Source organism: Rhipicephalus microplus, chromosome 6 (assembly GCF_043290135.1).
Source record: "Rhipicephalus microplus isolate Deutch F79 chromosome 6, USDA_Rmic, whole genome shotgun sequence".
Taxonomy (NCBI): Eukaryota; Metazoa; Arthropoda; class Arachnida; order Ixodida; family Ixodidae; genus Rhipicephalus; species Rhipicephalus microplus.
Window position 1 is genome coordinate 139134894 of NC_134705.1, and position 12524 is coordinate 139147417.

At 47.6% G+C, this 12524-nt stretch overlaps 1 protein-coding gene across 1 annotated transcript in view; it reads right to left on the minus strand.

The window, feature by feature from the left end:
- The window catches only part of LOC119167312 (papilin), an 86416-nt gene that overhangs the window by 42039 nt on the left and 31853 nt on the right, over positions 1-12524 (minus strand). Inside the window, exons 10-11 of the mRNA XM_037418781.2 lie at positions 9493-9594; positions 882-1055 (exon numbers count right to left, since the gene is read on the minus strand). Of these exons, the coding sequence (XP_037274678.2) occupies positions 882-1055; positions 9493-9594 (276 nt within the window). The remainder of the gene's footprint in view (positions 1-881; positions 1056-9492; positions 9595-12524) is intronic.

Sequence of the window (12524 nt, forward strand, 5' to 3'; positions counted from 1 at the left end):
AACTCGAGCTTCGGGATCCAGAGTAGAACGCGATGGCGTACACGGGCTCTGTGCGTGTTGCATTTTTTTATTATTAGAGTAAGTGGCGTAGTGGACCAGTGCCCACTACGCCATAATTATTCTTTTCGCAAATCAGTGAAAGGCCCACTAAGTGCCCGTAAGGCATCACGCGCACCTATGCAGCTTATAACATCGTTGATGCACCGTCTTGCCTTAAAAACAAAAAAAGAAAGGCTCATGAAAGGATTAAAGCTATGGGGGCTTTGAAAATGTTCGCTAAGACATAAAAGGCCGGCATTTACAGGTGTCTTCTTAGCACTTCAAACACAAGTCACAGAGCTTCTACTTGCTTGCGTCTATTTTTTTTTATCCAAAACAAATGTGCTTGATTTGCAGCTATAATAGATACAATTTTATGCAAGCTAAACCTACTTATCATTCCATTATTACTAATTTACAATTCAAAGTGAGACTTGTGACTTAAATTTCTAAAATTCAAAACGGGTCTTATAGCAAATCACAATATTTCAATGTTTGCGCGTTTTGGAGATGAACTCTGACTTGACGGGTCAACTGGTCTGCCACTTTATGAATGTTTGAAAAGCATCCCACATTCTTCACGTATTTATTTAAATTGGCGCATCTGGCTGTAGCCAGCTTCAGGAGTTTGGTGAAGCTCTGACTTTGCTTGCAAGCATTGTGTCCGTTAAGTTTCTGCAAAGCCAGAATTCCATAGATCTCACTTGTTATCGGCAGACACCGAAAACGTGGCATCTTAAAGAGGTTTGTTTTTTCAGGGTTACGTTTAGATTTATGAGCTCGAAATGGGTGTGTCGCAGTTTCACATAAATTGACTATAGAAGAGGTCAGAGGTCACCTACCCAAACATGTGTTCTCGCACTCCTCGAGAGTGAGGAAGTTGTTGCCGTTGCTCTGACATCCTCCGTAGATGAACTTCTTGCATTTCTTGGTCTTGTTGTTGTAGTAATAACGAGGGAAATAGCCCTTACATAGTCCTGGATACTTAGGTTCGTTGCACACCGGGTTCAGTGTCACTGCAACATCCCCAACCCCCGTGGTGTTACATGGTGCGATGAAACGCACATGATGCAATGGTTGCAGCGTTATGTTAATATGGTCGAAATCAAAATCCTCGAAACAATTAAAATGAAATCATATAGTCAAAGTATTATTTTTTTTCATCTGCCACTAGAACTCACGACTAGCATTTCGTTTTTTACATCCGAACAAATTTGGATATTTACTTGCCAGCTATAGAAACGGATGTCACAACAAAACATAGCTTGAACGTCATTTCGGAAAATTTTGCCTCCCATGAGAGCTCACCCGGTCCTCCCATTTTTTAAAAGAAATGTTTGTGTCCATGCGAAAGCTGAAATTTTTGATCGCTTGAGTTCATTACCTGGCTTGGTAAACCTTTAGTTAAAACGAAACCATCGTTGGTGAGTGCTACACTAAAAAAGACCACGGAAATTTCATGATCGTGAAATACATAGAAGTTGAACTTTCATGTTATGACATGTACAGTCAGCCACGAAAGCTTCACTGGCCACGGGAGCCAGAGCCTTTTCGGTACATTTTGCACAGCGTTAAAGGCAATCGGTAACAGTGCTACGAGCAAGACGCATCCCGCCCATAATGGACAGCTTGGTGCTAAGGTCGATAATGTCTCCATTGAACTCGCCGACTAGTGTATAGGGTTTGGGTATGTGAGTATTTTATATTGGCTCGTATAATCATGACTCTTGTTCTCATGTAAACATTTTTGTTTGGCATATACAGGGTGTCTAAGGTAAGTTTAGTCAGAGTTTAAAAATGTGCGGGCACACGCAACTACGACGCGACTAAATGCATGTTGCTCACCGTTCCTTCGAGTAAGACTAGTTTCTGTGTTCTCAAACATTGTGTAATTAGAGCTTTTTAATCAACTAACTTATGAAGGTTGATGAAATGAAGATTGAGGAAACGTTTCAACGAGAAAGTTGTAGATCGGTTCGAAAAACGTCCGATTATACTGTTTTGGACTTTATATCTGTTAATTATTAGCATTTTTCTGCTAATTTCGAATGACCACAAAACACAAAAAATACCACGTGACAATCCCGCGCGTGCACCAGCGCGCACAATGATTATAGTGCTCCCTATGTGATTCTGTGATTCAGTACACGTGAGTTGCAAGAGTGAAATCTTCCATATTCCCATATGAAATGTAGCATGTGCAGATTGTCGTGCGAAAGATACATTTCTTGATGATTGTTATGCCCTTATTCACCCATTCGCAGTTAACCATGCGACGTATTCGTTCTTCTTTGCAGGCACAGTTGAAATCTTCGCGTGCGAATTACAAAAGCATTTGCCGCATATTGCTGTCTCTGCAGGGCCGCAACAATGGTGGTGGCTTTACGATGAACACGTTTTGCTGTCGTCCACAAAAACGATGATATATGTGATTGCTTATCGCTGTGTTAAACGGAAGCGAAGGAAGCGTGTCGTTCGTACGCGGAACGTTAGAAAGCACTAAAATCATCGTGTGCAATGACGCGTGAGCGGTTTTGTCACGTGGTATTTTTTTGTATTTCCCGGGCATTTGTAATTAACAGAAAAAGACTAATACTTAACATATATTGTAACGGTAGGATGAGAACGACGAAGAAGACAAAGAGGAGGACGATGTTGTCAGATCTGTGAGCCAACTGGGCGCCATCTTGTCCACCACCGAGTTTATTCCTCGTTTTATAAAGTAAAGTTATTCTCCCGTAACATCATTGGTGGGAGGTGCGGGGTACTCACTTCACGCAAAACGGAGCTTCGTAGCGGGCGCCTAGTGGTCTCCCCCATGGCGACTGCAGTCAACAATGCCGACCCTTCCCCGACTACCGTGCCTTCTCCAACTACGTCCGTGCTTTCTCCAACTGGACCGTCAACCCTCATCTTGGAGCCCCCGAGAGATCCAGGTACCTTTTCTGGCACTGATGGCATTGACGTAGAAGCCTGGCTGAAGTCATACGAACGAGTGGGTGTACGTATGCGATGGGATCCAACGCTCATGCTGGCCAACGTGATTTTTTATCTCAGAGGTACCGCAAAGGTCTGGTACGAGACGCACGAGGAAGAACTGACTAGCTGGGAGTTATGCAAGCAAAAGCTCCGGGAGCTATTTGGCAGGCCTGTGGGAAGTCAACGCGCCGCCCAAAACGAGCTCGCACGTCGAGTTCAGACGTGCACCGAATCATACCTCACGTACATTCAGGACGTGCTCGCTTTGTGCCGCAAGGTAGACTCGCAGATGTCCGAAGCCGATAAGGTTGGCCATATTATTAAGGGCATAGCAGATGACGCCTTTCACCTTCTTGTGTTCAAGAATTCATCTACGGTCCACGACATTATTTCTGAATGCCGGCGCTTTGAAGAAGCGAAGAGCCGCCGTGTTCTCCACCAGTTTGCCCGGCTTCCAAACACGGCTGCAACATCCACATGCGAAGACCCTCGCCTGCCTTCTACGGAAAGTCCCGGTGACGTTGTCCGTATTGTCCGTCGGGAAATAGAAGCCGCAGCTCCACTCGTGTCAGCCTCCCCCAACTCCGAAAGCTATCACGCCACCGTCTCTCTCATACAGACCGTCGTGAGGCAAGAACTGGCCAACGCCGGCTTAAACGTCTGCTCCATTCATCGTCCAGACTACGCCACACCAAATCCACCCGTGACTGTTCCGCCCAACCGACGTTTTTCTGCCAGCCCACATTATCGCGACCCGGCGGTATGGCGCACCCCAGACGACCGGCCGATATGCTTCAATTGCGGTCGTATAGGCCACATTTCGCGTCACTGCCGTGCTTGGTCCAGCTCTGCTCCGTGGCCTCACCCTCCGCCCCATCGCCCACCTGTCTGGAATTCACGCTCATCACCGAAAACAGAGCCGCTAACGCCTGAGAATTCCTCGCGCCCCCGATCCAGCCGCTCCCCTTCGCCACAACGCCGTTTCTCCCGCTCGCCCCCATCTCGCCGATCGCCGTCCCCAAGCTCGTTCCGGCGTTCACCTCCGGAAAACTGACGGGAGCAGCTCTTGGAGGTGATGCTGCAATACCGACCCGATCCCAAAATCCTCTACTGACCTTGCCCGCACATCAGAACCTTATCAATGTTGACGTCGACGGTGTACCTACTACAGCCCTCATTGACACTGGCGCACACGTGTCTATCATGAACGCTGACCTTAGAGCACGGCTGAAGAAAGTCCTTACTCCTGGCCCAACTCCTGTGGTCCGAACGGCCGATGGTGGAAAAGTCGCCGTAATTGGTGTGTGCTCAGCTCGCGTCAGCGTCGCCGGACACCACACATCAGTTCTGTTTTATGTTTTAGAACACTGCCCTAATGACATAATTTTGGGCCAAGACTTTTTGTCTGAACATTCGGCCTTGATAGACTGCTCTGCCGGTATAGTGCAACTCGCTCTACCTAATGTTGTTGATCCTCCAAGTTGCCCTCCAAGTCGGCTTTGTTCTACAGAACACCTGCGTCTCCCTCAACGAACAGTAGCTTACATAGGCGTCTCCCCTGTTCCACCTGTCCCAGACGGTGTTTATATTGTGTCCCCCAATGTTGACGTCCTGCTTTCGCACAACGTTGCGTTTCCTCACACCGTCATCACTATTACGGCCAATGCATCCTGCCTACCCTTAGTGAATTTTTCACTATGTACACAAGTCCTCCCTCGTGGTATATCTCTAGCCGAGATCGTGCCGGCGGCAGAGTGCCATATTTGCACTCTAAGTTATGACAGCATCCCGAGTGCCGAAAAAACTTCGGCTACTCCTCCATCAGACCAAAGTGTGTTAACCAAGATGATTGCCCCCGACTTGCCGAAAGAACAAGCTAACGACCTGCGTTCCCTGCTTGCATCTTTTTGGGACATCTTCGACCTTGGCGACCGCCCACTCGGCCAGACGTCCGTTGTTAAGCACCGGATTGATACAGGCGATACGAGTCCCATCCATCGGAGACCCTACCGTGTTTCCCATGCAGAGCGGCGCATCATCCAACAGGAGGTCGACAAAATGCTTTCTCGGAATATCATCGAGCCTTCATGCAGTCCCTGGGCGTCCCCTGTTGTACTTGTAAAGAAGAAGGACAACAGCTGGAGATTTTGCGTCGATTATCGCCATTTAAACAAAATAACGAAGAAGGACGTCTACCCTTTACCACGCATAGACGATGCCCTGGATTGCCTTCACGGTGCAAAATATTTTTCCTCCATTGACCTCCGCTCTGGGTACTGGCAGATTGCCGTTGATGACATGGACCGGGAGAAGACGGCGTTTATCACTCCCGACGGCCTTTACGAGTTTAAAGTGATGCCATTCGGTTTATGTAATGCGCCCGCCACATTCGAACGTATGATGGACGCTCTGTTGCACGGCTTCAAGTGGTCCATCTGCCTGTGCTACCTGGACGACGTTATCGTTTTTTCGCCTTCTTTTGCGACGCACCTTGAAAGGCTATCGAAAATCTTATCTGTCTTTCGTAAGGCGGGCCTGCAACTCAATTCGGCAAAGTGCCACTTCGGCCGTCGTGAAATTTCTGTCCTCGGACACCTCGTTGATTCTGTGGGGGTTCGCCCTGATCAAGATAAAATACGCGCAGTAAGAGATTTCCCTGTACCAACCTGTACCAAAGACGTTCGCAGTTTCGTTGGCCTCTGTTCTTACTTCCGCCGCTTTGTTAAAAACTTCGCCGACGTAGCACGCCCTCTCACTCAACTTCTCAAAAAAGACGCTGGCTTCATCTGGGGCCCTGAGCAAGCAGATGCGTTTCAAAATCTAGTGTGTCTGCTTACGTCTCCGCCTATCCTCGCCCACTTTGATATTTCATCTCCAACAGAAGTTCGTACAGACGCAAGTGGCTATGGCATCGGTGCAGTCCTCGCCCAGAAACAACAAGGACGAGACCGTGTTGTTGCTTATGCCAGCCGCCTTCTTTCGCCTGCTGAAAGAAAATATTCAATAACCGAACGGGAATGTTTGGCACTTGTTTGGGCAGTCGGTAAATTTCGTCCCTATTTGTACGGCCGGCCATTCACAGTAATCACAGATCACCACGCCTTGTGCTGGCTTTCGTCCCTTAAAGACCCTTCAGGCCGTCTTGGCCGTTGGGCGCTGCGCCTTCAAGAATTTGATTACTCAGTCCTGTATAAAACCGGCCGCCTGCATCAAGATGCGGACTGCTTGTCCCGGTATCCTGTCGACCCTCCAGACGGCGACTCCTCTAAAACCACCCTTCCTATCGACGTTTTCTCTCTATCCGCGTTTCATGACATTGGAATCGAGCAGCGACGAGATACTTTCTTGGACGGTATTATCCGAAGGCTCACATCGGTGAGGCCCGACCCTTCCCTTCGAATGTTTGAAATACATGATGGTGTATTGTACCGTTGCAATATGCGTCCTGACGGCCCCGAAAGACTACTCGTCGTTCCCATTCAATTGCGTCACACTGTTCTCGCCCAGCTTCATGATGCACCTACAGCGGGTCACCTCGGCGTGTCACGGACCTACGACAGAGTTCGCCGGCGCTTCTTCTGGCCTGGCATGTACCGCGACGTCTGCCGCTATATTGCAGCCTGCGACCCTTGTCAACGACGGAAAAAACCAAATGCCCCTCCGGCCGGACGTCTTCAGCCACTGCACATCCCACAAGACCCATTCTACCGTGTTGGCGTGGACCTGCTTGGCCCTTTTCCTACGTCAGCTGCGGGTAATCGGTGGATTGCAGTAGCAACCGATTATGCTACCCGATACGCGATCACACGGGCCCTTCCAACCAGCTGTGCAACTGACGTGGCCGATTTCCTTTTGGAGGACGTCATCTTACATCATGGCGCCCCTCGACAACTCCTTACCGACCGAGGCAGCTACTTCCTTTCCAAAGTGGTTGATGACCTCCTCCGCTCCTGCGCCACTAAACACAAGCTCTCGACTGCTTACCATCCACAAACAAATGGTCTAACGGAGCGCCTCAATCGCACTCTCACCGACATGCTCTCCATGTATGTCTCCGCCGATCACCGCGACTGGGACACTACGTTACCGTTTGTAACATTCGCGTACAATTCTTCCAGACACGACACCGCTGGGTTCTCTCCTTTTTTTCTGTTGTTCGGCCGTGACCCTGCGCTACCTTTCGACACCCTCCTGCCGGCCGGACTAAATGACAAGTCTCAGTACGCTCGTGATGCAATAATGAAGGCCCAAGCGGCACGCCAAGTTGCTCGACGACGCTTACTGGACTCCCAGGACAATCAGAAGAGCGTATACGACGCCCGCCATCGTGACGTCCACTTCACACCCGGAGATCTCGTTCTGTTATGGTTCCCCTCGCGCCGCGTTGGACTTTCGGAGAAGTTACTCCCACGCTATTCAGGTCCCTACCGTATCTTACGCCAAGTAACTGACGTCACATACGAAATCACCCCTACGGACCCCGCCATCCTTCACCCTCACACTGACATAGTGCATGTTACGCGACTCAAACCGTATTACTCCAGTGCCTCCTGATTAGCACCGGGTCGGTGCTCCAGCCGCCGGGGAAATCATGTAACGGTAGGATGAGAACGACGAAGAAGACAAAGAGGAGGACGATGTTGTCAGATCTGTGAGCCAACTGGGCGCCATCTTGTCCACCACCGAGTTTATTCCTCGTTTTATAAAGTAAAGTTATTCTCCCGTAACATCATAAAGCTCTAAACTATCTATTCAGAAGTTTTGCGAACCTGTCTACAACTTTCCTATAAAGCTCATAAATATCTATTCAGAAGTTTTGCAAACCTGTCTACAACTTTCTCATTGAACTTTTTTATCCTTTTTCGTTCCTTCAAAGGTTAGTCAATTAAACTGATCCAAGCAAACAATATTTGAGAACACAAAAAATAGTGTGACTGACTCCAGGCAACAATGAACAACATGCATTTAGTCCCACCAGAATTACATGTGCTGGTATATTTTTAAACTCTGGCTAAGTTTACCTGGGACGCCCTGTATATTTTTACTATCACAACGCTTTCTAACCACCATGAAAGCAGACAGTAAGCGTCGACGACAAAGATTGGCCCCTAAGCTCCATAATGTGAACGCTGAAGTCCCCCACCCGTTTCAATTGTTTATGCTTCTAAGTGTTTCGTGTTGTTCCGTCACATTTATGACTGATAATTAGTCTATTGCGAAACCTTACTTTGTATCTCATATCCATGAATCTTCCTGTGTAGACACGGACGTGGACGAACAAGTGTGGATCCTAAGACGCTTTTCCCCTAAAGTCCACTACATGGTAATCCAAGCCTCCGAAAATAGGTTCTTTGCTTTTTTCAGCACTGAGACGTCAACACACTTGATTCGGAATTTCATGTAGGTATAGACGGTTTCAAGATCACAAGCGTTGTATCCCAGAATTCCGGTCACCTCGTTTACCAGTTCCTAACATTGAAACGGAAAGCAGGTTTTCAAATTTCTTTTCAATGTAAGAAATACCTCTCTTTAGTTCATCAGATGAAAAGAACGTGCGTAAAGTTCAAACAAATCCTAAAGATATATTATGTATAGCTCAAAAGAGCATTTATTTGAACACAGTTTGTCAAATAAGCAAAAAAAATTGTAGAAAATCGGCGGCTTATTTTCTAACGCTTTCCTTGCCCACCAATGCCATTTTGGCACATCGGTTAACACAAACTGGATGTCATCAAGGGGCTGTGTTTGCAAACAGTGAAAGGGTCTATAGCTTGAAACTGACTGTACTATCGGTACCTCAATAAAGGCAGGAGCGTACACAAGAGTTATTACAGCATTATGAATAATATAATCGCATTGAGCTGAAGGGTCCCTAAAGCACAAACTAATATATATGGTCTATGAGAACAGATACGTGTTGTCGGGCTTTCCCTTGTGGTCTCGTGCCTCTGGAAGCCTTCAACGACAGCATGACTGATAACGCACAGATTACTTTTGCAGCGTAAAGTCCTCGGATGCACAAATCATTCCAATGCGCGGGTAGGCATGTTACCACATAGACGACAAGGATTCATATATTGAGTTACGACTTGTGGGTGCCCCAATTTATGTTTTGAGAATCCATAATTTGAGGTACTTTTTCTTCGTTCATGTCAGAATTTATTTAAGTCTGCCTATGGTTGGTGTGTTTACAACTAGCAACACTGGCGCCAAGCCCCGATTTCGGTGCGTAATTTCGGAGAGTCATTCCACGTTTTCTTGCTTGGGAGATACCCGCGAAACGTTAGGTACACTAAAAAGGCATATAATTTGGAGGCGTACATGCTTGATGACCACGTTAGTGATATATGCTAACTTTTGTAAAGCACTTAGCCGACTTGACGGAAAAGAAAGCTGGTACATGTGCCCGCCTCGTTCGTTTTCATCCTCGCTCATTTAGTTTTCTATGATAGTGAACCAGAAAACTACACTGACCATTAAGGTGAACGTCAGAGTATTCCGTCGTCACATTCGGGCTGTACTTGGTCCCGTTCCAGTGTTTCCGGTAATGCGCGTCGGCCGAGATTTCAACTGTGCCTGCAAAGAAGAACAAATACGTCGCATGGTTAACTGCGAATGGGTGGATAAGGGCATAACAATCATCAGGAAATGTATCTTTCGCACGACAATCTGCACACGGTACATTTCATGTGTGAATGTGGAAGATTTCGCTCTTGCAACTCACTTGTACTGATTGTTCTTGTGCAATTTCTTTTTAACCCTATCGAATCTCTAGCCCCGAGAATTTTACATGTTCTCTGCTAGCCGCCAAGGTGGTCAAGCGGTTATGTTGCTCGGCCGGTGATACGAAAATCAGGGCTCGGAACCCGATAGAGGCAGACGCATTTCAATGGAGGCCTAAAGGGAAGTGTACTTAGATTTAGGCGAACGTAATGAACCCCAGATGGACGAAGTTTTTGGAGCTTCCCCCTATGGCATGACTCTTTACGAGACCTACGTATGAGGTCCTTAAACGAAGAGAGATTATTTTCAGCCTTGCGCATGGCGTCGCGAAAATCAGGCAACACTATCGCCGGTAAAGTATCGCGTCACGAAGAATACAGCTGGACAAAGGTACAGGAAAAGAAATATTCAAGTTATAAAAAAGACAGAGTGCACAAATAAGCTCTAGAACACAGAAGGACAAGCGTACGGTATCTCTGCTCGTACCGTTTTTATCGCTCTGTTTTTGATTTAAGATTATGAATGAACTTGTCCAGCACGGTATTTTGTAAGCATCCGTGTGCTGGAAGTTTTCCACCAATACTACGCTCTTTTTCCACATTAGTCCTTACCCTTTCAAAGATTGCTCATGTGGGTTCGTCTCTCCTTTGAGGCACAGAGGACATCGTCGTGTTCACAGTTTGTATTTCCTTGAGAAACAGTTTTGGGCGAGACACATAGTCCCAGCGTGCTCCGTACTGCGCTAATCCATGCTCAAAGCCATGCCCTCATACCACAAAAGCAAGAACCCGTGCTCGTTACCAAGTTATCGTGCTAGCTGCCCAACGTATACATTAAGCTACGTAAATCTTCTATAATGTTCGCTCTCTACGAGAAACCCAAAGAAGTTTTCCCCAAACCACCTAGAGTCGTTTAAGAACGCCCAACTAATTTCGAAAACAAGCTGGTGCATCGGAAACTCAAAAGAGCCACGAAGCTGTCATGTGCTTTTTGTGGTCTATTTAGATGTTCTCTGTGCATACAAAAAAGCCGGCAAGTAAAGTAGAAAAAGAAGTGTTAGTTTGGCACAAGGCCAATGCAATGAATGCAATAGCGACACATCGAGCTGTCTTAAGAAGTGAGGCTGGGAGATTTAGGAACCATACAAAATGCACTGAACACAGTCGATTATGCTTAAATGGACAGTGATGCAGTGACTACAATATATCAGCAGGTCTTATTAGTTGACTGCGTGACGTCTGACAGGTGGTGAAGCTTATGTTCGGCATCAATAAACGCTATGGGCCACTCGCTTTCACTTCGATGTACAATAAAGTTGAAGCCTTCACACACCGCCACAAAAGTTGTGCAGCAAGAACTTCATGAGGTCAGTCCGCAAGGTTCCTGGTGAGATGTACAACGCTGCAACGACGAAGCCGTGCGATGTTTTAATGGCGCAAACGTCACCACTACTTATAGCACGACTTCAGTTTGTCTTAAATTTATAGTGGCGGTGTGCATGTCGTTGGGAGCCGAATGCACAGACACGACTGTCACAGAACGAGCGCTAAAAACGGGCGCGCCGCCAAATTCTTGCGATAACGCGCCCAGAGAGACGCGGCTAGGTCAACGAAAAAAAAAGAAAAGAATAAACAAGCATCCAAGGCTCCCCGGGCGCGCGACGCCTCCCCTCTCGGAAGCGTGGCTTCGCCGATGAACCTCCTCGCCCCACATCGGCGGCCGAGATAGCCCGCGAAAGTTCCAGAACGAAAGGGGCGTGGTCATACCGAGTTGAGTCATCGGCCGCGGAGGGCGTGCCCACCGTCTTGCCCTCTTCCCAGCCTTCGCTGTGTATCGCGCCGACGAAATGACGAGAACCGTCTGGAATGTCGCGCGCAAGGTATTTAACCGAGCAGCCGAGATGAGAGTTGAGGAGGAGACGGAAGTTAGCGCTAGAGCGCGTAGGGTATACCGCCGTGTAGTCGGCGAAGGTTTCGTCCGTAGAGACGAAGCAGGAGATGAAGAGGATTTCCACCTGAGGGGTGACGACTCGAGTTACAGGCAAGAGTGTGTGTTTACCGCTATCGAGCGAAGACGCGTGGCGACAGCTGCGTGTGTGGAGCCGACGTGTTCCGGCGAAGAAGTTTGAAGCTTGGAGAGTGGCCTATTGAAGACGGAAGGTTTCCTGGAAGAGAAACTCCGGCGAGGTTTCCTGGAAGAAAAACTTCGAGGGCGCGGAACGACAACAACGCTGGACTTTGAGTGAGTGATTCTCGGAAGAGTATCATTCAGACTTTTGTTCCAAGGACTTTGGACTGAATAGGTTTTATATCTCTTTAGTCTTTAAGTGTCTTGGTTGTTCAATGCATGCGGCTGCATTGTAGTGCGTATCGTTGTCTGTGTCCGTTGTTTTGAGTGCGGCTGATTGTACTGTGTAGTACGTTGTTTGATTGGTGACGTATTGTATGTAACTATTGTGGAGTGTGCATTCTTGTGTGTTGTTTTCGATCTGCCATTTTTGAGCATATAATATTTGTTTTGTTTATCAACTCTCGGCTCTGACTTGCTCTTTGGGCCACAGCCAGCGTCTGCTGGCGCGCCAAAAAGGACCACTTCTAAATTGTCGACGCTTTCGTGGTGCGGTTCGGGGGGCCAATACTTCAGCCCTTGGAATTAGCCCGGCGATCGCCTCCCTAATTAACGGGACTGGTGTGACAACGACAAGACCAGCAACTTCCCGAATAGTCCTCGACTTGATGCGAGCAGTTTTCACTGTTGATTCAGATTGAAAGTGGAGTCATAGA